This window comes from Pseudophryne corroboree, chromosome 9 (assembly GCF_028390025.1).
Source record: "Pseudophryne corroboree isolate aPseCor3 chromosome 9, aPseCor3.hap2, whole genome shotgun sequence".
Lineage (NCBI taxonomy): Eukaryota > Metazoa > Chordata > Amphibia > Anura > Myobatrachidae > Pseudophryne > Pseudophryne corroboree.
Window position 1 is genome coordinate 261455512 of NC_086452.1, and position 27322 is coordinate 261482833.

The following is a 27322-nucleotide window of genomic DNA, read 5'->3' on the forward strand; positions in this document are numbered from 1 at the left end:
GTTAAATCTCTACCTTGCCTATCCCTTCAACTTCTTCCCTAAAGGAGACCACAGATATAAGTATTTAAGCTTATCTAAAGTCTATTCTCTTACAGGTGCTATTACTAGACCTACTATGGCCGCTGTCTGGGTGGCCAAGGCCATTGAGCACTGGGTAGAGGCTCTGGAGGAAGATCTTCCCTCAGACGTTTCAAGGGAGCATCTTTCACCTTTCAGAGAGACTGCTTCTTACCTAGGGGAAGCAGTTTTGGATGCTGGTTTCCAGTGTCTGCTATCTCAGTCGGTCACCCGCCACATGCTCTGGTTCTGTTCGTGGAAAGCAGACATGGATTCCATGAAGGCCTTGGCATTCTTAATTTCACTGGGGATATCCTGTTTGGAGCGGAGTTAGACAAACTTGTGGCTACACTTGCAGCCACCAGGACTGCTTTCCTGCCCTCGGCCTCTACTCCACAGGCACGGACATCCACCTTTCGGTCCTTTTGTCCACAAGGTAAAGCTAAAGGTCAGTCCTTCCATAGACAAATCAAAGTCAGACCCAAGCAGACCTGGAGTGCAAGATGTCCACCTACCAAACCTGATGACAAGTCCTCAGCCTGACGGGGCGGACCTCCTCCTAGGGGATCCCAGGGGTGGGAGGTAGACTTTGCACACTTCTGGCATCAGACCACCACAGACGCCTGGGTGCAAGAAGTGGTCTCATGGGTATGTTGTTTTCATTAAGGAAATGATCCCCTTCCAACAATTCTCTTGGACAGGCCTCCCATTGGACCCGAGCAAGACTCTCTCACCCTCGAGAAGGTTTTTCAGTCCCTCCTGCAATTAGGAGTGATGGTGCCAGTCCCTTGGTCACAACACTGTACCGGTTTCTACTCTACAATACACTGTTCCTGGTTCAGAAACCCAATGGGTGTCGTCTGGACAGGTTTGTCAAGGTGCCAATCAGGGCAGCACTCGCAGTCTGTTGGCAATGCAGGAAGTGGCTCACATTCTCCAGTGGGCTGAACATCGTCTCTGCCTTCTTCCCAGTGATACTTGACTGGGAAGAAGACTTCCTCAGCCGTCGCAACGTACACGCCGGTGAGTGGTCTCTACACCCAGAGGTCTTCCAGCTCCTGGTGGACAGATGGAGCCAGCTGGACATGGACCTTATGTCTTCCTGACACAACCACAAGGTTCCCATGTACAGGTCCAGAACAAGAGATCCCGAAGCAGCCTTCGTGGGACGCCCTGGCTGTGAGATTGACCTTCCGTCTGCTGTACATCTTTCCTCCAGTCTCCCTTCTGCGGGTTCTTTGGACGTTCACTTAAAGAAGCACTGTCCTGTTGGTAGCTCCTGCATGGCCCAGGTATTAGTGGTTCTCCTATCTAGAGACTTTCCATAGACTATTCTTATTCACTTCCTCTACGACCTGTCTTCATCTGGACCCGGCGTGACTCCTTAGTCATCCCTCTTAAGGTGAAAAGGTTTCTCACTCTGTGGTCCAGACTATGTCCAGAGTACGGAGGCCGGCCTCCGCCTGTATCTATTACCAGGTGTGGCATATGTACTTCCAATGGTGCGCTGCCCAACACTTATGACCCACTATATATATAATATATATATATATATATATATATATATATATATATATATATATATATATATATATATATATATATATATATATATATATAACGTCCTAGTGGATGCTGGGGACTCCGTAAGGACCATGGGGAATAGACGGGCTCCGCAGGAGACTGGGAACTCTAAGAAAGAATTAGTACTACTGGTGTGCACTGGCTCCTCCCTCTATGCCCCTCCTCCAGACCTCAGTTAGAATCTGTGCCCGGAAGGAGCTGGGTGCATTTTAGTGAGCTCTCCTGAGCTTGCTATTAAAGTATTTTAGTTAGGTTTTTTATTTTCAGAGAGCTTCTGCTGGCAACAGACTCTCTGCTACGTGGGACTGAGGGGAGAGAAGCAAACCTCCTAACTGCGGCTAGGTTGCGCTTCTTAGGCTACTGGACACCATTGGCTCCAGAGGGATCGAACACAGGAACTTAACCTTGGTCGTCCGTTCCCGGAGCCGCGCCGCCGTCCCCCTCGCAGAGCCAGAAGACAGAAGCCGGCGGGTGAAGCAAGAAGACTTCAAAATCGGCGGCAGAAGACTCCTGTCTTCATATGAGGTAGCGCACAGCACTGCAACTGTGCGCCATTGCTCCCACACTAACCCACACACTCCGGTCACTGTAGGCTGCAGGGCGCAGGGGGGGGCGCCCTGGGCAGCAATTGAGTACCTCCTGGCAAAAAGCAGCATATATACAGCTGGGCACTGTATATATGCATGAGCCCCCGCCATTTTTTTACACCAAATCGCGGGACAGAAGCCCGCCGCTGAGGGGGCGGGGCTTCTTCCTCAGCACTCACCAGCGCCATTTTCTCTTCACAGCTCCGCTGAGAGGAAGCTCCCCAGGCTCTCCCCTGCAGACTCGCTGTAGAAAGAGGGTAAAAAGAGAGGGGGGGCACATAAATTTAGCGCATTAATCATATATACAGCAGCTACTGAGTAAACACTAAGTTACTGTGTGATTCCTGGGTTATATAGCGCTGGGGTGTGTGCTGGCATACTCTCTCTCTCTCTCTCTGTCTCTCCAAAAGGCCTTGTGGGGGTCCTGTCCTCATATAGAGCATCCCCTGTGTGTGTGTGTGTGGTGTGTCGGTACGCTTGTGTCGACATGTTTGACGAGGAGGGCTATGTGGAGGCAGAGCAGGTGCAGATGGATGAGGTGTCTCCGCCGACGGCGCCGACACCTGATTGATTGGATGGATATGTGGAAGGTGTTAAATGATAATGTAAACTCCTTGCATAAAAGGTTGGATAAAGCTGAAGCCTTGGGACAGTCGGGGTCTCAGCCCATGCCTGATCCTACAGCGCAGAGGCCGCCAGGGTCTCTGAAGCGCCCACTATCCCAAATTGTTGACACAGATATCTACACGTATTCTGACTCCAGTGTCGATGGCGATGATGCAAAATTGCAGCCTAAAATGGCTAAAGCCATCCGCTACATGATTATAGCAATGAAGGATGTATTGCACATATCGGAGGTAAACCCTGTCCCTGACGAGAGGGTTTATATGTTTGGGGAGAAAAAGCAAGAGGTGACTTTTCCTCCTTCACATGAGTTAAATGAGTTATATGAAAAAGCGTGGGATTCTCCTGATAGGAAAGTGCTGATTTCCAAAAGGTTACTTATGGCGTACCCTTTCCCGCCAACGGACAGGATGCGCTGGGAATCCTCCCCTAGGGTTGACAAAGCTCTGACACGCTTATCTAAGAAGGTGGCCCTGCCGTCACAGGATACGGCCTCCCTAAAGGATCCTGCGGATAGGAAACAGAAAGGTATCCTGAAGTCTGTTTATGCACATTCCGGTACCATACTGAGGCCGGCAATTGCGTCGGCCTGGCTGTGTAGTGCTGTAGCAGCATGGACAGATACTCTGTCTGAGGAACTGGATACCTTGGACAAGGATACTATTTTACTGACCCTGGGGCATATAAAAGACGCTGTCCTATATATGAGGGATGCCCAGAGGGACATTTGCCTACTGGGCTCTAGAATAAATGCAATGTCTATTTTCTGCCAGAAAGGTCCTGTGGATTCTGCAGTGGACAGGTGATGCCGACTCTAAAAAGCACATGGAGGTTTTACCTTATAAGGGTGAGGAATTGTTTGGGGACGGTCTCTCGGACCTAGTTTCCACAGCTACGGCTGGGAAGTCAAATTTTTTGCCATATATTCCCTCACAGCCTAAGAAAGCACCATATTACCAAATGCAGTCCTTTCGATCACAAAAAGGCAAGAAAGTCAGAGGTGCATCCTTTCTTGCCAGAGGCAGGGGTAGAGGAAAGAAGCTGCACCATACAGCTAGTTCCCAGGAACAGAAATCCTCCCCGGCTTCCACTAAATCCACCGCATGACGCTGGGGCTCCACAGGTGGAGCCAGGAGCGGTGGGGGCGCGTCTCCGAAATTTCAGCCACCAGTGGGTTCGCTCACAGGTGGGTCCCTGGGCTGTACAGATTGTGTCTCAGGGATACAAGCTGGAATTCGAAGTGATGCCCCCTCACCGTTACCTCAAATCGGCCCTGCCAGATTCCCCCATGGAAAGGGAGGTAGTGTTAGTGGCAATTCACAAGTTATATCTCCAGCAGGTGGTGGTCAAGGTTCCCCTCCAACAGGGAAGGGGTTACTATTCCACAATGTTTGTGGTACCGAAACCGGACGGTTCGGTCAGACCCATTTTGAATTTAAAGTCCCTGAACATTTTTCTGAAGCACTTCAAGTTCAAGATGGAATCGCTCAGAGCGGTTATTGCAAGCCTGGAAGAGGGGGATTTTATGGTGTCTCTGGACATCAAGGATGCTTACTTGCATGTCCCCATTTATCCACCTCATCAGGAGTACCTCAGATTTGTGCTACAGGACTGTCATTACCAATTCCATACGTTGCCGTTTGGACTGTCCACGGCACCGGGAATATTTACCAAGGTAATGGCGGAGATGATGGTGCTCCTTCGAAAGCATGGAGTCACAATTATCCCATACTTGGACGATCTCCTCATAAAGGCGAGGTCCAGAGAGCAGTTGCTGATCAGCGTAGCACACTCTCAGGAAGTGTTGCAACAGCACGGCTGGATTCTGAATATCCCAAAGTCGCAGCTGATTCCTACGACGCGTCTGCCCTTTCTGGGCATGATTCTGGACACAGATCAGAAAAGGGTGTTTCTCCCGGCGGAGAAGTCTCAGGAGCTTGTGACTCTCGTCAGAGACCTCTTAAAACCAAAACAGGTGTCGGTGCATCACTGCACGCGAGTCCTGGGAAAGATGGTGGCGTCATACGAAGCTATTCCCTTCGGCAGGTTCCATGCAAGGATCTTTCAGTGGGATCTGTTGGACAAGTGGTCCAGATCGCATCTTCAGATGCATCGGCTGATCACCCTATCCCCCAGGACCAGGGTGTCTCTTCTGTGGTGGCTGCAGAGTGCTCACCTTCTCGAGGGCCGCAGGTTCGGCATACAGGACTGGGTCCTGGTGACCACGGATGCAAGCCTCCGAGGATGGGGGGCAGTCACTCAGGGAAGAAACTTCCAAGGGTTGTGGTCAAGTCAGGAGGCTTGTCTGCACATCAATATCCTGGAACTAAGGGCCATATACAACGCCCTGAGTCAAGCGGAGCCTCTGCTTCGCAACCAACCGGTGCTGATTCAGTCAGACAACATCACCGCAGTGGCTCATGTAAACCGCCAGGGCGGCACAAGAAGCAGGGTGGCGATGGCGGAGGCCGCCAGGATTCTTCGTTGGGCGGAGAATCACGTGCAAGCACTGTCAGCAGTGTTCATTCCGGGAGTGGACAACTGGGAAGCAGACTTCCTCAGCAGGCACGACCTCCACCCGGGAGAGTGGGGACTTCATCAAGAAGTCTTTGCGCAGATTACAAATCGATGGAAGCTGCCACAGGTGGACATGATGGCATCCCGCCTCAACAATAAGCTAAAAAGGTATTGCGCCAGGTCAAGGGACACTCAGGCGATAGCTGTGGACGCACTAGTAACACCGTGGGTGTTCCAGTCGGTCTATGTATTTCCTCCTCTTCCTCTCATACCCAAGGTGCTGAGAATCGTAAGAAAAAGAGGAGTGAGAACAATACTCATTGTTTCGGATTGGCCAAGAAGGACTTGGTACCCGGAACTGCAAGAAATGCTTACAGAGGACCCATGGCCTCTGCCTCTCAGACAGGACCTGTTGCAACAGGGGCCCTGTCTGTTCCAAGACTTACCGCGGCTGCGTTTGACGGCATGGCGGTTGAACGCCGGATCCTAGTGGAAAAAGGCATTCCGGATGAAGTTATTCCTACGCTGATAAAGGCTAGGCAGGACGTGACAGCAAAACACTATCACCGTATATGGCGAAAGTCTGTTGCTTGGTGTGAGGCCAGGAAGGCCCCTACAGAGGAATTCCAGCTGGGCCGGTTCCTGCACTTCCTACAGTCAGGAGTGACTATGGGCTTGAAATTGGGGTCCATAAAGGTCCAGATTTCAGCCCTATCCATTTTCTTTCAGAAAGAACTGGCTTCTCTTCCTGAGGTTCAGACGTTTAAGGGAGTGCTGCATATTTAGCCCCCTTTTGTGCCACCAGTGGCACCTTGGGATCTCAGTGTGGTGTTGGGTTTCCTGAAATCCCACTGGTTTGAGCCACTTAAGACCGTGGAGCTAAAGTATCTCACGTGGAAAGTGGTCATGCTATTGGCCTTAGCTTCGGCTAGGCGTGTGTCAGAATTGGCGGCTTTGTCATGTAAAAGCCCCTATCTGGTTTTCCATATGGACAGGGCAGAATTACGGACTCGTCCACAATTTCTGCCGAAGGTGGTGTCATCTTTTCATTTGAACCAACCTATTGTGGTGCCTGCGGCTACTCGTGACTTGGAGGATTCCAGGTTGCTTGATGTAGTCAGGGCTTTGAAGATTTATGTGACCAGAAAGGCTGGAGTCAGGAAAACTGACTCGCTGTTTATCCTGTATGCATCCAACAAGCTGGGTGCTCCTGCTTCAAAGCAAACTATTGCTCGCTGGATCTGTAACACGATTCAGCAGGCTCATTCTGCGGCGGGATTGCCGCATCCTAAATCGGTAAAAGCCCATTCCACATGGAAAGTGGGCTCTTCTTGGGCGGCTGCCCGAGGGGTCTCTGCATTACAGCTTTGCCGAGCAGCTACTTGGTCGGGTTCAAACACCTTTGCAAAATTCTACAAGGTTGATACCCTGGCTGAGGAGGACCTTGTGTTTGCCCATTCGGTGCTGCAGAGTCATCCGCACTCTCCCGCCCATTTGGGAGCTTTGGTATAATCCCCATGGTCCTTACGGAGTCCCCAGCATCCACTAGGACGTTAGAGAAAATAAGATTTTACTCACCGGTAAATCTATTTCTCGTAGTCCGTAGTGGATGCTGGGCGCCCGTCCCAAGTGCGGACTTTCTGCAATACGTGTATAGAGTTATTGCTTAATAAAGGGTTATGTTATGTTGGCATCCGTTGTGTGATGCTTGGTTGTTGATCATACTGTTAACTGGGTATGTTATCACAAGTTGTACGGTGTGGCTGGTATGAGTCTTACCCTGGATTCCAAAATCCTTTCCTTGTAATGTCAGCTCTTCCGGGCACAGTTTCCTTAACTGAGGTCTGGAGGAGGGGCATAGAGGGAGGAGCCAGTGCACACCAGTAGTACTAATTCTTTCTTAGAGTTCCCAGTCTCCTGCGGAGCCCGTCTATTCCCCATGGTCCTTACGGAGTCCCCAGCATCCACTACGGACTACGAGAAGTAGATTTACCGGTGAGTAAAATCATATATATATATATATATATATATATATATATATATATATATATATATATATATATATATGTAACACAGTTAAGTATTTAATGTTGTTATTAATAAACAGTGTATATTTATATAAAACATGTATTTTATATATTACTGTACTATTTATATACATGAAACATGTATAGATAAGTGTATATAGTATGTTGTTAGCACTGCTGTAAATCATAAGAGGAGTGATTGGGGGGAAGTTTGACCAGCGGCAATTGATGGCTGGAGAAGTTTCTGGAGCCTCTCGCGGAAGATGAGGGAGCCTCGCGCCGAGCAAGGAGAGCGGGTGAGCGGGAAAGGAGACGAGGGCACGAGCTGCAGGAGGAGAGACTATAAGAGGCACCCGCAGGCGGCGGGTGGAGAGAGCCGTTGGATGCAAGGAGTGAGAGGACGGGAGAAAGAGGAGGTAGCCGAGGTCCGTCACCGCCGCTCAGCTGTCAGCATCTCGTAAGCTGTGAGGGGAGAGACGGCCGGTTAATGATAGAGAAGGGAAATATCTTTTCATTCAGCTCCACAAGAGCCGCCGGAGATAGAGTGATCAGAGACGGAGCCGATCACTGTGTGGCACCATTAGAACCGCCGGAGTGAAGGAGAGAGCTGCAGCGCCGGGGACCGTGAGGAGATGAGCCGCGGATACAGCGCTTAAGAGCTAAGGACGGCTTGAGGAGGACGATGTGGGGAAGCAATGCGGTAAGAGTATCCAGCATCATATGATTACCGCTATAGAGAGGTGCTCAATTAATTCATCCACAATAGTGAGGAGTTCATACAGGAGAAAGACACAGCCGGGGACATATGCTTGCAAGGAAGAGCAGTTACCCTGTGACAGAGGGACAGGTAGTTGGTCTAACAATATCCACAGAGCAATTACTATAGCAAAACCATTTAAACTACTATTGAATACCAGAAAGAGAGAGAGTGATGTATCTTCATATTCCCCCTCTCCCATATAGATGAGATCAGGAACTATAAACTGAGAAAGACAAAAGAGTCTCACAAACTGTCGCTGGAGAGTCGGGGGAGCATAGGGAGATAGAATAGTGATTATCCGATGTTATGATAATAAAAGAAACTTTAAGGCTCACTTTCTGCAGACTTTTGATACTATCAGGATAGTATGTCACAAGGGAGAAATATATTAAGCAGCAACTTCTAATATATCCTTTGGATTATAAATGATTATATAAAGTTCGCTCTGTGTTTAAAGGCATTTGAAGGGATTAAAGACAGCAATTAATTATTAAAGAGAATTATATTATTCAAGGATTCAACCACTCCAGCTACAACAGTATAACAAAAGACTAGGACACGCTTAAAATAGACTATGGATAACCTCACCTTATCTTCATCTCTACTAAAATCTACATGAACTGGGAAGATAAAGACACCTTTTGGAGCGTTAAATATAGACTAGTTCTGAAACATAAAGAGGAGTGCTAATACTCATTTATCCTATTTATAGCTCAAAGTCATTAGTATATCTCACTATTAATTAATGCATTGAGGATGAGATATAGTAGAGAGACAAATTAATCTCAAACTGCGCGAAAGACTCCAAGAATAGTAATAGTGTAATAACAGCATAAGTGATTACCGGGACTTTGTGTCACTCTCACTAAACAAATCCAGAAGGAGTGTTGCTATTACTAAATAAAAAATCGTATTGTATATACATGAGCTCTAAAAAGTGCACTATAATATATGTGGTATTGTATAACTAGAGTACCCGGGTCACTCTGGCACTTTGGGTGCCCTTTTTTTGGGTTTTTTATATTGCATGCAAGATATTTGTATAGTGGTGTTTATACATAATATATTATCCAATATTATCCGATGAAATGGTTATGTTATTATTATATTAAAGTATTCTTTGTATTATACTTACCGTTTTCTGAGTCCTACTGAAGATAACAGGTTGAAAAAGTCTGGAAGACAGAAGAGACAGGTATTTAAGTACATATATGTGTATATTATCTATTATCTTAACAATCCATAACACTAACTATATACAAGGTTTAGGCTTACTCAAGCAAGCCTCACCACACTACATACATACTAGTGATAAGAAGCTTGAGTGGAGGCACAGCTATAGTATAATTACCCTTTGACACTATAATATATCAAATCCAATTGTCAGTTCGAAAGAAGGGTTACAACTGGAGGCACTGCTGAGATCCTAGGGCCTCACTACTCAGTAAATAGCAATGGAGAAACTTACCGAGGAAGATATAAGTGATTGGTGTTGTAGGAAAGGGAAAGATCCCAAGAAATGTTTAAGTATAGGGGGAAACTTTACGGAGTTTTCTGATGAAGAAATCACAGAGAGATTAGCAATGTTATATGGAGTATTTAGACCCAAGATTGTTGACAAGTGGATTGGAGGATTGGGAAGAACAGTGGCTGTTCTGATAGAGACAGACAGAGAATTGGACGCGGAAGTAATACCCTCAGTAGTGGTAGCTAGTGAAGAGTCTGGAAGGAGATGGAGCGTCGTTTGGCCTAATACGCAGGATAGAGAAGCTACTAGCGCACCCATATCGGCTGCTGTTGGCTCTTTACAGAGCAACTCTAATAGAGGTGAAGAGAGCGGTGAAGGGGGAGATGCTCATAATAGTAATGATAATACGAATGAAAACAACCAGTTTGAAGCTGTCATGGATAGAGTAGTGACCCAACTAGAGAGGTGGCATTATGAAGGAAGTTACCGACGGTTGCGGATATTTTCTGGAATTATCCCAGTGCCAGCAGGGGAAGAAACGTATGAGGCTTGGAAAGAAGCTGCGGTGCAACAAACAGAAGAGTGGCAGTGCCCGGATCGCATTAAAAGACAACGAGTTGTAGAAAGCCTGAGGGGACCTGCTATGGGGATCATACAAGCTGCTAGGCGTAGCAATCCCAATGCCACTTTAGATACATACTTTGAGTCATTGGATTATGCATATGGGACGCTCGAAGATGTAGGAGATCTTACTTCCAGACTGCATCATACATTTCAGGAATCAGGGGAGAAGTTGAGCGTATTTTTAATAAGACTAGACAAACTATTATACAAGATAGTAGATAAAGGAGGCATAGCTAAAGAAGACGTTGACAAAAGCAGGATGAAACAACTACTGCGGGGTGCTTCCACTATAGATCCTGTTGCCCAGAAATTGAGGTGTTCGGGTGTTAGAGAACCTTCTCCCACCTTTAATGAATTATTGAAAGAGGTGAAACAGGAGGAAGTGTTAATAGAAATGAGGGAGAAGGTTGTGAAAAAGGTTAAGGTGGTTCTGCCGGTGGCCGAAATCAATACCTTTGAAGATAGAATACTAAAAATGATGGACGAACAGAATAAAAAAATTGAACAGTTTATTACATCGCAAAGTACCAGCTCCACGGGTTCTTCTCAAAGGTCTTCTAGTGATAACAACCCCCTAGTGAGGAGTCAAGGTCGAGGAAATAATAATTATGGGCGAGGTTGTTTTAGATGTGGAAGAACCGGACACCGAGCCTTTGAGTGTAATGCAAGAAGTATGAACCGAAATAATTCGGGAACCTCAAATGAGAGTCAAGATCGAGAGCCAGGGTCGGGAAACGGTCGGGGGCGGTCTGTGGACCCCACACAGGCCCCCTAGAAGTCAGTAATTGTGCCATGGGGAATTCCTGGTGGAATGGGAGGTTACCTGAAGGACTTGTTGGACCTGCTCCATTAGTAACAGCAACAATAAATGGGTGTCCCTGCAAAATTTTAATAGACAGCGGTTCTCAAGTCTCTATTATATTCAAAAATTGGTATGACCTTAACCTCCCTGATGTACCCATTCAACCGTTGAGTGGTTTGGTAATATGGGGTTTGAGTGTGGACAAATACCCATACTTGGGGTATGTAGAAGTTACCCTGGAGTTTAACAAAAATGCCCATGACAGAGTAGGGTTACAAGTGCCTCTTCTTGCTTTGGTGTGTCCTGAGATTCCTGAAGGAAGAGATGAACCCCCTGTGATAATTGGAACTAACACCAGGATTTATCACATCCTCACTGAATGGCACAAGAAGGAAGATGAGCATTCGGTTGCGATTTATTGTGTATCATCTGAAGAGAAAAAAAAGAGTTCAATTGGATGGCTAGACAAATTTGATTCATGTTTTCAGGGGAGTGATATTACCCAAAGGGAAAAGTCTGCGTTAATCAGGGAGCTAGAATCCAGAAGCCAGGCTTTCTCTAGTGGAGAATGGGACCTTGGAAAGGCTAAAGGAGTAGAACACAGCATCAGATTAACAGATGAAGCACCTTTCCGTGAGAGATCTAGAAGAATTTCCCCAGCAGATTTCGAAGATGTGAGACAACACCTCAAAGGTCTACTAGAAAACCAAGTGATTATAGAATCTAGAAGTCCCTATGCATCCCCTATAGTGATTGCTCGAAAGAAAAATGGAAACATAAGAATGTGCGTAGACTATCGAACGTTAAATCTGAGGACTGTATCGGATCAGTACACAGTACCGAAAGTAGATGAGGCGCTGGATTGCTTGCAAGGGAGTTCATGGTTTTCAGTATTGGACCTAAGAAGCGGATTTTATCAAATTCCTATGAAACCAGAAGATCGGGAAAAAACCGCATTTATATGCCCTCTTGGGTTCTTTGAATTCAAACAAATGCCACAAGGAGTTAAAGGGGCCCCCGCTACTTTCCAGAGGGCAATGGAAAAAACAGTAGGAGACATGAATTACCGTGAGGTCATTGTATATCTAGATGATATCATTGTTTTTGGAGCCACATTACAAGAGCATAACAACCGACTCCTCAAGGTTCTAGAGAGGCTGATGGAAGCCGGATTAAAATTGTCCCTGGAGAAATGTTATTTATGTCAGTCCAAGGTGAAATACCTAGGTCATATAGTTAGTAGGGAAGGAGTGGCTACTGATCCCGATAAAGTGGAAGCTGTCAAGAATTGGCCCCGTCCAGTTAAACTCAAGGAATTAAGATCTTTCTTGGGATTTTGCGGGTATTACCGCCGATTTGTCTCAAATTACTCTAACATTGCCAAGCCTCTGACTGATCTTACGAAAGGATATCCTCCCTCTAATAAGAAGAAGAATATAGGACATAAGCCGGAAGTACAGCGGATACCCAGATATAAAGTTAATGAACCCTTTGGAGTGCGATGGACACCTGAGTGTGAGGCTGCCTTCATGGCGTTGAAACAGAAACTAACAACTGCTCCTGTTCTAAATTATATAAATCCTGAGCTACCTTACGTTCTGCATATAGATGCATCATTAAATGGACTGGGAGGAGTTTTGTATCAGATGCATCAAAAAGAATTGAAGCCAGTATCTTTCATCAGTCGAGGGCTCACTAGTAGTGAAAGACGATATCCAGTTCACAAATTAGAATTTCTTGCCCTGAAATGGAGTGTAGTCGATAAGTTTCACGACTATTTATATGGGACGAACTTTGAAGTTCATACGGATAATAATCCATTGACATATGTACAAACGACGGCCAAATTAGATGCAACTGGTCATCGCTGGTTAGCTGCTCTAGCTTTGTATAATTTCTCCTTAAAATATCGACCTGGTGTAAATAATGTAGATGCAGACTCTCTCTCCAGAATCCCAAATCAGCAGCAATTGGACGAAGGTGATGATGAAGATACATGGATCGAAGTACCAGCAGGAGAAGTCAAAAGTATGTGTCACAATATATTTGTGGATGTTATTACTGGGAACAAACATGTTGGCGCATTAGGTATGACTCCTTCAGCACTACCGTTGTCATATTGTTGGATTAGTCAGGTGGATTTGGAAGACCTCCCTAGAGTAAAAGGGAGCCAATTATGGCAAGAACAACGACATGACCCAGGGATAAAATATGTGGTTCAGGGGAATGTGGATCAAGCCATCACGCCTGAATTGAGGGAAGAAGTTGCTTTATTAAAAAGACAAAAGAGGAATCTGTTTTTCAAGAAAGGAATTTTGTATCGCTGCATAAAGCAAAGAAATGGACAACAACGATATCAGCTGGTGTTACCACGGAAGTACCGCTCTTCAGTACTACATGCCCTGCACGATGAACATGGTCATTTGGGATTTGAGAAGACCTTGAATTTAATAGTTGATAGGTTTTACTGGCCTAACATGAGGAAAGAGATACGGAAATATTGCCAAAACTGCGGGAATTGCGTCATGCGGAAAACATTACCTGTCAGAACAGCGTCATTAGTGACATTTAAAAGCAATGGGCCCATGGATCTAGTTTGTATGGATTACCTCACTTTGGAAGTAGAGCCGGGGAGAAAATGTAACATACTGATAGTAACAGACCACTTTACCAGATACGCTCAAGCGTATGTTACCCCGAATCAGAAGTCATCTACTATAGCAGACACCCTATGGGATAAATTTTTTATCCACTATGGTTTACCCAACAGGTTGCATACTGATCAAGGGAGAGACTTTGAAAGCCGATTGATAAAGGATTTATGTCGAAGTTGTGGGATTGCTAAATCCAGGACTACTCCCTATCATCCGCAAGGTGATCCGCAGCCTGAGAGGTTCAATCGGACTTTGTTAGACATGTTGGGGACCTTGAATCCATTAAGCAAACAACACTGGAAAAAACACATAAATCGTCTGGTCCATGCATACAATTGCACCCGAAACGAATCAACTGGGTTTTCACCGTACTATCTGATGTTTGGGAGAGAGGCTAAACTCCCCATTGATGTGTGTATGGGAACTTCTTCTGACGGGTGTCCCTTCAGATCACATATAAAATATGTAGAGAAATTGAGAAAGGAATTAGAGGAAGCTTACATCCTAGCTGAACAAGTTGCCAAGCGGTCAGGGGCAAAGAATAAAGTTTACTATGATCGGAAAGTTCGCGATCAAGTGCTATCCCCTGGGGATAGAGTACTATTGAAACGACTAGGCACATCTAAGAAATTCAAAATTGCCACTCGTTGGAAAGAGGAACCATATGTCGTGATTGAAAAGTTTGAAAATTTACCTGTGTATAGGATACAGTTAGAAAATGGAACGGGTGGTGTTCTAACTCATCATAGACAGAATCTACTCTCTATAGGAAGAGAAGTACGTCTAGAAAGTCAAGATCTAGGGAGAAAGGAAAACAATTTAACAGGAAAAGAAACAAAAGAAACAACCAGTAGCATGCTAAAACAATTAGTACCAAATGAAGACATAGAAGAGGACCAAGATACAGATAATGGAAGGAGTTGGGGATATTACTATCCCGATCAAGATACCGAATTCAAAGACGTTCATGGGGTGAGAAATGATGAAGAGAAACCTGGACCTTCGGGAGTTCAGACAGAGGTCGATCAAGAAGTTATCTATGCTTCTGACACTGATAATAGTAATTTGGACAATGGAAGCAGTAGTTTAAGGGGAGGTTTGGATATTTATTCTCTAAATAGTGAGGAACCTACAGAAAGCGAAACTATGAGTAGGCCTCAGAGACAGAGACGACCCCCGTTAATACTCACCTATGATCACCTGGGATCCCCACAAATGGTTCCCAGGACCATACACCCCAATACTATATTTACCTGGCCCTATTTTGATAGTTATTATCAAGTAGTCAATGATACGCCAGAAAATAATATTCATTCATGGTGATCAAGTTCAAATGAATTTATCATGATCACCAGGGGGAGAGTGTAACACAGTTAAGTATTTAATGTTGTTATTAATAAACAGTGTATATTTATATAAAACATGTATTTTATATATTACTGTACTATTTATATACATGAAACATGTATAGATAAGTGTATATAGTATGTTGTTAGCACTGCTGTAAATCATAAGAGGAGTGATTGGGGGGAAGTTTGACCAGCGGCAATTGATGGCTGGAGAAGTTTCTGGAGCCTCTCGCGGAAGATGAGGGAGCCTCGCGCCGAGCAAGGAGAGCGGGTGAGCGGGAAAGGAGACGAGGGCACGAGCTGCAGGAGGAGAGACTATAAGAGGCACCCGCAGGCGGCGGGTGGAGAGAGCCGTTGGATGCAAGGAGTGAGAGGACGGGAGAAAGAGGAGGTAGCCGAGGTCCGTCACCGCCGCTCAGCTGTCAGCATCTCGTAAGCTGTGAGGGGAGAGACGGCCGGTTAATGATAGAGAAGGGAAATATCTTTTCATTCAGCTCCACAAGAGCCGCCGGAGATAGAGTGATCAGAGACGGAGCCGATCACTGTGTGGCACCATTAGAACCGCCGGAGTGAAGGAGAGAGCTGCAGCGCCGGGGACCGTGAGGAGATGAGCCGCGGATACAGCGCTTAAGAGCTAAGGACGGCTTGAGGAGGACGATGTGGGGAAGCAATGCGGTAAGAGTATCCAGCATCATATGATTACCGCTATAGAGAGGTGCTCAATTAATTCATCCACAATAGTGAGGAGTTCATACAGGAGAAAGACACAGCCGGGGACATATGCTTGCAAGGAAGAGCAGTTACCCTGTGACAGAGGGACAGGTAGTTGGTCTAACAATATCCACAGAGCAATTACTATAGCAAAACCATTTAAACTACTATTGAATACCAGAAAGAGAGAGAGTGATGTATCTTCATATTCCCCCTCTCCCATATAGATGAGATCAGGAACTATAAACTGAGAAAGACAAAAGAGTCTCACAAACTGTCGCTGGAGAGTCGGGGGAGCATAGGGAGATAGAATAGTGATTATCCGATGTTATGATAATAAAAGAAACTTTAAGGCTCACTTTCTGCAGACTTTTGATACTATCAGGATAGTATGTCACAAGGGAGAAATATATTAAGCAGCAACTTCTAATATATCCTTTGGATTATAAATGATTATATAAAGTTCGCTCTGTGTTTAAAGGCATTTGAAGGGATTAAAGACAGCAATTAATTATTAAAGAGAATTATATTATTCAAGGATTCAACCACTCCAGCTACAACAGTATAACAAAAGACTAGGACACGCTTAAAATAGACTATGGATAACCTCACCTTATCTTCATCTCTACTAAAATCTACATGAACTGGGAAGATAAAGACACCTTTTGGAGCGTTAAATATAGACTAGTTCTGAAACATAAAGAGGAGTGCTAATACTCATTTATCCTATTTATAGCTCAAAGTCATTAGTATATCTCACTATTAATTAATGCATTGAGGATGAGATATAGTAGAGAGACAAATTAATCTCAAACTGCGCGAAAGACTCCAAGAATAGTAATAGTGTAATAACAGCATAAGTGATTACCGGGACTTTGTGTCACTCTCACTAAACAAATCCAGAAGGAGTGTTGCTATTACTAAATAAAAAATCGTATTGTATATACATGAGCTCTAAAAAGTGCACTATAATATATGTGGTATTGTATAACTAGAGTACCCGGGTCACTCTGGCACTTTGGGTGCCCTTTTTTTGGGTTTTTTATATTGCATGCAAGATATTTGTATAGTGGTGTTTATACATAATATATTATCCAATATTATCCGATGAAATGGTTATGTTATTATTATATTAAAGTATTCTTTGTATTATACTTACCGTTTTCTGAGTCCTACTGAAGATAACAGGTTGAAAAAGTCTGGAAGACAGAAGAGACAGGTATTTAAGTACATATATGTGTATATTATCTATTATCTTAACAATCCATAACACTAACTATATACAAGGTTTAGGCTTACTCAAGCAAGCCTCACCACACTACATACATACTAGTGATAAGAAGCTTGAGTGGAGGCACAGCTATAGTATAATTACCCTTTGACACTATAATATATCAAATCCAATTGTCAGTTCGAAAGAAGGGTTACATATATATATATATATATATATATATATATATATATATATATATATATATATATATATATATATGTGTGTGTGTGTGTGTATATATATATATATGTATATATATATATATATATATATATATATATATTATATTATATTTTATATTTTCTTCTATTCTTGCCTTTCTTCAAGCTATATTGGATCTGGGACTTCGCCTGGGTTTCCTGAAAGTGCACTTCTCTGCGCTTTCCATATGGTTCCAGCAGATAATCGCTCCACTGCTGGATATTCGCATCTTTCTTCAGGGTGTCCTCCTCCATGTTCAACCTCCCTTTGTCCCTCCAGTGGCTCCATGGTATTTGTCTGTAGTTCTCCAAGTGTTTCATTTGCCTCCGTTTGAACCCCTGGAATCAGTGGATCTCAAGTGGCTAACAGTGAAGACTCTACTCCTTCTGGCTATTGCATGTGCCCGACGTGTCTGATTTGTTGGCATTCTGCTGTTGCTCATGGTACTGGCCTTCCTCTCCCGGGAGCTCTCGGCGGAGGGCCCCCTCCCTTGAACAACTGATTACACTAGGACATCCCTAATGTCTACCTGTGGAGCCCTATGGAACCCAAGAAGAAAAGGAGTTTTATGGTAGACATACCTTTTTTTTTGTTAGCTCTTTCTTCGTGGTCCATAGGGTCCGCAGGGCACCCATCCTGAAGCACCTGGCTTTTATGGATCTTGTTTCCGTTTCCTTTTTTCTTTTTTCCTTTTCTCAGTGAGAGTGTCCTTGTGTGCCACTAGTTCCTTCTCTCCTATCCTGCTCCTGCCTTGGGCTTGTCGACAAAACTGTAGGTGGGGGAAGGGAGAAGTATGAAAGCATCTTGGGATACCTGAAAGCTTTTAACTGTTTGGTGCCTGGTCCTTTACCACCACCATCTACACCTCATGGTCTCCCTGTGGACCATGCTTGCAAGTGCTCTATCTGACCTGGTCGCACAGGGTGTGACCAGTCAGAGTGTGTTAGTGACAGGGAAGTGAAACCACCCTCCGCTGCTGCTGTCAGAGGGACCGGAAGGTCCCTGCACTCTCCCCTACTGACTGCCGTGCTGCTGATCGGTCAGCATGGCAGGATTTCTCCCCCCCCCCCCCCCCCTTCTCCAGTGGCTGCAGACAATGGCAGCCGCTGGGGAGTGTAAATGAACCCTCCCAAGCCACCGCCAGACCCCCCCTGTATACCTGGAGGCTGTCCTGGCTTTCAAAATGAAATTCGTATTCTTCACCTAATTCACTCATAAAAAAACTACCATATCGGATTTTGGCGAAATAAATCGGCAGTTAAGTGGTTAATGGAGTTTTAGAAAACCGCGTTAATATAATAACTCCACTTCTGTGAACTGCAACATGTGTGGTGGGGTTTGGGTTGGTGGTGGTTGATCTTCAACATCATATTCATTATCTTTTTCATCTCCTTCCTGTTTCTCCAGGAAATGCCATGGTATATAAGCCCTCACCCTTCACTCCTATTACGGTAGTTTTTCTGGCTGAGATCTTCAAGGAGGCGGGAGGCCCACCAGGTCTCTTCAATGTGGTGCAGGGGGGAGCTGCCACTGGGGAATTTCTCTGCAAGCACCCAGATGTAGCCAAAATATCTTTTACAGGCAGTGTCCCTACTGGCTCAAAGGTAAGACGACTTGTAGTTAAACATCTTGCACTCACAGTGCCAATTTGTGCATGGAGTGGTCTATTGCCAGTTAAATTAGCTTATCTGGAAATGCTGTAAAGTTAGTTTGTCCCATATTGTGTTCTAGACAGTTGAATCACTGACCCTTCCTAGGACTCTCCTATATCTGGAAGTACTGGATCCCCCCCCCCCCCCCCCCCCCCGCTTAGCACAGCGCGACATGCTGAGCAAGGGACGGACGGACACGGGGGGCAACTCATTCCACCCAGCGGTGAAATGAGTGACCTGCTACAATCTAGCACCGGTGATGGCAACATGCGGGACCGTGCATCGCTGTCTCCGGCACCCCTACACACGGAGCGATGTTCAGCTAATTTCTAAGCAATCTAGTCACATTGCTTAGAAATTAGCTGAACATCGCTCCGTGTGTAGCCCCCTTTACAGCGGAGAAAAAAACAAAATTAAGTTGATCATATCTATTTCAGATAATGGAGATGGCTTCAAAAGGCATAAAACCAGTTACCTTGGAGCTGGGAGGGAAGTCTCCACTCATTATCTTCTCAGACAGTGACCTGAATAATGCTGTGAATGGGGCCATGATGGCAAACTTCCTCACACAGGGGCAGGTAAGACTTCCACTTTGCAACTGATGCTTTTCATGATGTTTTCAAGAGATGTCAAACGTTTTTGTTTTTGTTTTTTTGTTTTTGTTTGTGGGACATTGTGTGTAGGTTAATATATAGTTTTATTACTAAAAATGACTTAACTTTTCTGTGATTTCTGGCAGTGCAAGTAAGAACAGGTAGCTCCTTGGAGGCTATAATTGCAAAAGAAATGAATGGAAAATCACATTTCTCTTACATCCTAGAGGGTGCTGTGGTCCACATTAGTACCATGGGGTATAGACTGGTCTACCAGGAGCCATTGGCACTTTAAGAGTTTACGAGTGTGGGCCGGTCACAGCTAGGGGAGCTCCATGCGAGTTCTTAGTTTTATTAGAGTTTAGCCACAGGGAGGCTGCTGGCAACTGCCTCCCTGCTTCGAGGGACTAAGGGGGTGGGAGTAGTGTCTGCCCTAAGGGGTCTGAGCCACTATCTCCGCTGACAGGACACTGAGCTCCTGAGGGGATCGAACGTTCGCCGCCACAGGGGATCGCTCACCCCAGCAGCATGCCGCCACCCCCTTACAGAGCCAGAAGATCAGCGGCGAGTTAGTCACCGCCCCCAAGGCAAGCGGGGAGCCGGTGTGAAGATGGCGGCAACAGGGTATGGAGCGCAGTACTAAATGCGCTCCGGGGCTCAGCGGTACATAGTGCGGCGCGGTGAGGGGCGCCCTGAGCCAGCGCCTACACCCTACACTGTCCAGAAAGGCGGTCAGACTCCCAGGATCACTGCCAGCACAATTCCTTAGGCCAGTATAATCTACAGGAGGGCGGGAAGCAGCGCCATGAAAGGGGGCGGAGCTTCTCAGAGTGGACTCGGCAGCGTTCAGCGCCATTTTCCTGCCTGCAGAAGAGCTGTCCCTCCAAACCAACTCCAGCTATCTTGTACGGTACCAGGGGGTTGTAAGAGTGGGGGGGGGGCTGAATATATCTGTACAGTGTAACCTATTAAGGTACACAGTAAGCGCTGGGAAGTGGTTTGCGTATATTGAAGCGCTGTGTGTGGGTTGGCTCCAATCTCTGTGTCTCTCTTGGCATTCTTGGGGGGGAAACTGTCTGCCCCTTCCGTGTGTGTGTGTGTGTGTGTGTAGTGTTTGTGGTCTCCATAAAACTATGTCCAGGGATGCTGTGTCATATGCTGCAGAGGATCTCAAGATGAGCCCATTCCATGTAATCAGAATTGCACTGTGTTTATCACAGGTCCCTGCAAGGGAGCCTGAGTGGTTAGCCTCTCTTAGAAAAAAATGATTTCTCAGATTTGTACTAGGGTTGCACAAAATGAGACTGCAACTCAGGTTTTACAGAAATCTATGGCAGTTTGGTCCGGTTCTGCTACCTCAGGGTCCCCTAACGTGCGCTCTCAAAAACGTGGTCTTGCTCCGATTATGCAAGATGATAAACTGATACAGATTCTGACACAGCAGACGGTGATGGGGATATGCTGCGGGGGGCGGCATCTCTTGCAAAAGGTGTGCAGTTGATTGAGGCCATTAGAGATGTGTTGAATATTACTGATACAACACCTGAGCAGATTGAGGGGGCTTACTTTACTGACCATAAGAAAGCCTCGCTAACATTCCCTGCGTCTAAGGAATTAAACACTACATTTGAAAAATCCTGGGAGAACCTGGAGAAAAAAAATTCAGATCCCTAGAAAGGTTCTGGTTGCTTTCCCTTTTCCTAAGGAGGATGGGAAAAAATGGGCAAACCCATGAGCGCCTGAAATTTTTCGGGTTTTGGGTTCGGTTCCGCGGCCGTGTTTTGGGTTCGAACGCGTTTTGGCAAAACCTCACCGAATTATTTTTGTCGGATTCGGGTGTGTTTTGGATTCGGGTGTTTTTTTCCAAAAACACTAAAAAACAGCTTAAATCATAGAATTTGGGGGTCATTTTGATCCCAAAGTATTATTAACCTCAAAAACCATAATTTACACTCATTTTCAGTCTATTCTGAATACCTCACACCTCACAATATTATTTTTAGTCCTAAAATTTGCACCGAGGTCGCTGTGTGAGTAAGATAAGCGACCCTAGTGGCCGACACAAACACCGGGCCCATCTAGGAGTGGCACTGCAGTGTCACGCAGGATGTCCCTTCCAAAAAACCCTCCCCAAACAGCACATGACGCAAAGAAAAAAAGAGGCGCAATGAGGTAGCTGTGTGAGTAAGATTAGCGACCCTAGTGGCCGACACAAACACCGGGCCCATCTAGGAGTGGCACTGCAGTGTCACGCAGGATGGCCCTTCCAAAAAACCCTCCCCAAACAGCACATGACGCAAAGAAAAAAAGAGGCGCAATGAGGTAGCTGTGTGAGTAAGATTAGCGACCCTAGTGGCCGACACAAACACCGGGCCCATCTAGGAGTGGCACTGCAGTGTCACGCAGGATGTCCCTTCCAAAAAACCCTCCCCAATCAGCACATGATGCAAAGAAAAAGAAAAGAAAAAAGAGGTGCAAGATGGAATTATCCTTGGGCCCTCCCACCCACCCTTATGTTGTATAAACAAAACAGGACATGCACACTTTAACCAACCCATCATTTCAGTGACAGGGTCTGCCACACGACTGTGACTGATATGACGGGTTGGTTTGGACCCCCCCCAAAAAAGAAGCAATTAATCTCTCCTTGCACAAACTGGCTCTACAGAGGCAAGATGTCCACCTCATCTTCACCCTCCGATATATCACCGTGTACATCCCCCTCCTCACAGATTATCAATTCGTCCCCACTGGAATCCACCATCTAAGCTCCCTGTGTACTTTGTGGAGGCAATTGCTGCTGGTCAATGTCTCCGCGGAGGAATTGATTATAATTCATTTTAATGAACATCATCTTCTCCACATTTTCTGGATGTAACCTCGTACGCCGATTGCTGACAAGGTGAGCGGCGGCACTAAACACTCTTTCGGAGTACACACTTGTGGGAGGGCAACTTAGGTAGAATAAAGCCAGTTTGTGCAAGGGCCTCCAAATTGCCTCTTTTTCCTGCCAGTATAAGTACGGACTGTGTGACGTGCCTACTTGGATGCGGTCACTCATATAATCCTCCACCATTCTATCAATGTTGAGAGAATCATATGCAGTGACAGTAGACGACATGTCCGTAATCGTTGTCAGGTCCTTCAGTCCGGACCAGATGTCAGCATCAGCAGTCGCTCCAGACTGCCCTGCATCACCGCCAGCGGGTGGGCTCGGAATTCTGAGCCTTTTCCTCGCACCCCCAGTTGCGGGAGAATGTGAAGGAGGAGATGTTGACAGGTCGCGTTCCGCTTGACTTGACAATTTTGTCACCAGCAGGTCTTTCAACCCCAGCAGACCTGTGTCTGCCGGAAAGAGAGATCCAAGGTAGGCTTTAAATCTAGGATCGAGCACGGTGGCCAAAATGTAGTGCTCTGATTTCAACAGATTGACCACCCGTGAATCCTTGTTAAGCGAATTAAGGGCTGCATCCACAAGTCCCACATGCCTAGCGGAATCGCTCCGTGTTAGCTCCTTCTTCAATGCCTCCAGCTTCTTCTGCAAAAGCCTGATGAGGGGAATGACCTGACTCAGGCTGGCAGTGTCTGAACTGACTTCACGTGTGGCAAGTTCAAAGGGCATCAGAACCTTGCACAACGTTGAAATCATTCTCCACTGCACTTGAGACAGGTGCATTCCATCTCCTATATCGTGCTCAATTGTATAGGCTTGAATGGCCTTTTGCTGCTCCTCCAACCTCTGAAGCATATAGAGGGTTGAATTCCACCTCGTTACCACTTCTTGCTTCAGATGATGGCAGGGCAGGTTCAGTAGTTTTTGGTGGTGCTCCAGTCTTCTGTACGTGGTGCCTGTACGCCGAAAGTGTCCCGCAATTTTTCTGGCCACCGACAGCATCTCTTGCACGCCCCTGTCGTTTTTAAAAAAATTCTGCACCACCAAATTCAAGGTATGTGCAAAACATGGGACGTGCTGGAATTTGCCCATATTTAATGCACACACAATATTGCTGGCGTTGTCCGATGCCACAAATCCACAGGAGAGTCCAATTGGGGTAAGCCATTCCGCGATGATCTTCCTCAGTTGCCGTAAGAGGTTTTCAGCTGTGTGCGTATTCTGGAAAGCGGTGATACAAAGCGTAGCCTGCCTAGGAAAGAGTTGGCGTTTGCGAGATGCTGCTACTGGTGCCGCCGCTGCTGTTCTTGCGGCGGGAGTCCATACATCTACCCAGTGGGCTGTCAGTCATATAGTCCTGACCCTGCCCTGCTCCACTTGTCCACATGTCCGTGGTTAAGTGGACATTGGGTACAACTGCATTTTTTAGGACACTGGTGAGTCTTTTTCTGACGTCCGTGTACATTCTCGGTATCGCCTGCCTAGAGAAGTGGAACCTAGATGGTATTTGGTAACGGGGGCACACTGCCTCAATAAATTGTCTAGTTCCCTGTGAACTAACGGCGGATACCGGACGCACGTCTAACACCAACATAGTTGTCAAGGACTCAGTTATCCGCTTTGCAGTAGGATGACTGCTGTGATATTTCATCTTCCTCGCAAAGGACTGTTGAACAGTCAATTGCTTACTGGAAGTAGTACAAGTGGGCTTACGACTTCCCCTCTGGGATGACCATCGACTCCCAGCGGCAACAACAGCAGCGCCAGCAGCAGTAGGCGTTACACGCAAGGATGCATCGGAGGAATCCCAGGCAGGAGAGGACTCGTCAGACTTGCCAGTGACATGGCCTGCAGGACTATTGGCATTCCTGGGGAAGGAGGAAATTGACACTGAGGGAGTTGGTGGGGTGGTTTGCGTGAGCTTGGTTACAAGAGGAAGGGATTTACTGGTCAGTGGACTGCTTCCGCTGTCACCCAAAGTTTTTGAACTTGTCACTGACTTATTATGAATGCGCTGCAGGTGACGTATAAGGGAGGATGTTCCGAGGTGGTTAACGTCCTTACCCCTACTTATTACAGCTTGACAAAGGGAACACACGGCTTGACACCTGTTGTCCGCATTTTTGGTGAAATACCTCCACACCGAAGAGCTGATTTTTTTGGTATTTTCACCTGGCATGTCAACGGCCATATTCCTCCCACGGACAACAGGTGTCTCCCCGGGTGCCTGACTTAAACAAACCACCTCACCATCAGAATCCTTCTGGTCAATTTCCTCCCCAGCGCCAGCAACACCCATATCCTCCTCATCCTGGTGTACTTCAACACTGACATCTTCAATCTGACTATCAGGAACTGGACTGCGGGTGCTCCTTCCAGCACTTGCAGGGGGCATGCAAATAGTGGAAGGCGCATGCTCTTCACGTCCAGTGTTGGGAAGGTCAGGCATCGCAACCGACACAATTGGACTCTCCTTGTGGATTTGGGATTTCAAAGAACGCACAGTTCTTTGCGGTGCTTTTGCCAGCTTGAATCTTTTCTGTTTTCTAGCGAGAGGCTGAGTGCTTCCATCCTCATGTGAAGCTGAACCACTAGCCATGAACATAGGCCAGGGCCTCAGCCGTTCCTTGCCACTCCGTGTGGTAAATGGCATATTGGCAAGTTTACGCTTCTCCGACGACAATTTTATTTTAGGTTTTGGAGTCCTTTTTTTTCTGATATTTGGTGTTTTGGATTTGACATGCTCTGTACTATGACATTGGGCATCGGCCTTGGCAGACGACGTTGCTGGCATTTCATCGTCTCGGCCATGACTAGTGGCAGCAGCTTCAGCACGAGGTGGAAGTGGATCTTGATCTTTCCCTAATTTTGGAACCTCAACTTTTTTGTTCTCCATATTTTATAGGCAGAACTAAAAGGCACCTCAGGTAAACAATGGAGATGGATGGATTGGATACTAGTATACAATTATGGACGGACTGCCACGGTTAGGTGGTATAAAAAAACCACGGTTAGGTGGTATATATTGTAATACAATTATGGATGGACGGACTGCCTGCCGAGTTCCGACACAGAGGTAGCCACAGCCGTGAACTACCGCACTGTACACTGGTTGATAAAGAGATAGTAGTATACTCGTAACAACTAGTATGACTGACTATGACGGTATAAAGAATGAAAAAAAAACCACGGTTAGGTGGTATATATTATAATACAATTATGGATGGACGGACTGCCTGCCGACTGCCGACACAGAGGTAGCCACAGCCGTGAACTACCGCACTGTACACTGGTTGATAAAGAGATAGTAGTATACTCGTAACAACTAGTATGACTGACTATGACGGTATAAAGAATGAAAAAAAAACCACGGTTAGGTGGTATATATTATAATACAATTATGGATGGACGGACTGCCTGCCGACTGCCGACACAGAGGTAGCCACAGCCGTGAACTACCGCACTGTACACTGGTTGATAAAGAGATAGTAGTATACTCGTAACAACTAGTATGACACTATGACGGTATAAAGAATGAAAAAAAAACCACGGTTAGGTGGTATATATTATAATAATACAATTATGGATGGACGGACTGCCTGCCGACTGCCGACACAGAGGTAGCCACAGCCGTGAACTACCGCACTGTACACTGGTTGATAAAGAGATAGTAGTATACTCGTAACAACTAGTATGACTATGACGACGGTATAAAGAAAGAAAAAAAAATACCACGGTTAGGTGGTATATAATTATACAATTATGGATGGACGGACTGCCTGCCGAGTGCCGACTGCCGACACAGAGGTAGCCACAGCCGTGAACTACCGCACTGTACTGTGTCTGCTGCTAATATAGACTGGTTGATAAAGAGATAGTATACAACAATATACTACTATACTGGTGGTCAGGCACTGGTCACCACTAGTCACACTGGCAGTGGCACTCCTGCAGCAAAAGTGTGCACTGTTTAATTTTAAATTAATATAATATTATGTACTCCTGGCTCCTGCTATAACAACCTGCAGTGCTCCCCAGTCTCCCCCACAATTATTATAAGCTTTTATACATTGATGTGCAGCACACTGGGCTGAGCTGAGTGCACACAGACTGAGTCACACTGTGTGACTGCTGTGTATCGTTTTTTTCAGGCAGAGAACGGATATAGCAGAGAACGGATATATTAAATAAAAGTTAACTTAACAACAACTGCACTGGTCACTGTGGTAAACTCTGTCTGCACAATCTCTCTCTCTCTCTCTCTCTCTCTCTCTCTCTCTCTCTCTCTTCTAATCTATTCTAATGGAGAGGACGCCAGCCACGTCCTCTCCCTATCAATCTCAATGCACGTGTGAAAATGGCGGCGACGCGCGGCTCCTTATATAGAATCCGAGTCTCGCGAGAATCCGACAGCGTCATGATGACGTTCGGGCGCGCTCGGGTTAACCGAGCAAGGCGGGAAGATCCGAGTCGCTCGGACCCGTGAAAAAAAAAAGTGAAGTTCGTGCGGGTTCGGATTCAAAGAAACCGAACCCGCTCATCTCTACAAACCCACCCATAGTGGATGCATCTGTTTCCAGACTCTCAAAAAAGGTGGTTTTACCGGTGCCTGGATCTACCGCGTTAAAAGAACCGGCTGATCGCAAAATTCACACTATGCTCAAATCCATATACAGGGCTTCAGGAGCGATACTACATCCTACTATTGCATGTGCATGGATTTCCAAAGCTATAGTAAAGTGGTCAGGCACGTTACTTGAGGATTCAGATACAATGGATAAAAGTGACGTTGAATTGTTTTTACGTAACATACAGGATTCTGCAGGATTTATGGTGGAATCCATGAAAGACCTGGGTTCAGGGATATCTTCCATGTCTGTCTCAGCTCGGAGAGGACTTTGGCTGCGCCAGTGGTCTGCCGACGCGGAATCCAGGAGCGGTGTGGA

At 46.0% G+C, this 27322-nt stretch overlaps 1 protein-coding gene across 3 annotated transcripts in view; it reads left to right on the plus strand.

The window, feature by feature from the left end:
* The window catches only part of ALDH9A1 (aldehyde dehydrogenase 9 family member A1), a 190919-nt gene that overhangs the window by 112531 nt on the left and 51066 nt on the right, over positions 1 to 27322 (plus strand). For all 3 annotated transcript variants that reach the window (XM_063940256.1, XM_063940257.1, XM_063940258.1), the window contains exons 6-7: positions 18646 to 18842; positions 19328 to 19468. In XM_063940256.1, coding sequence (XP_063796326.1) covers positions 18646 to 18842; positions 19328 to 19468 — 338 coding nt within the window. The remainder of the gene's footprint in view (positions 1 to 18645; positions 18843 to 19327; positions 19469 to 27322) is intronic.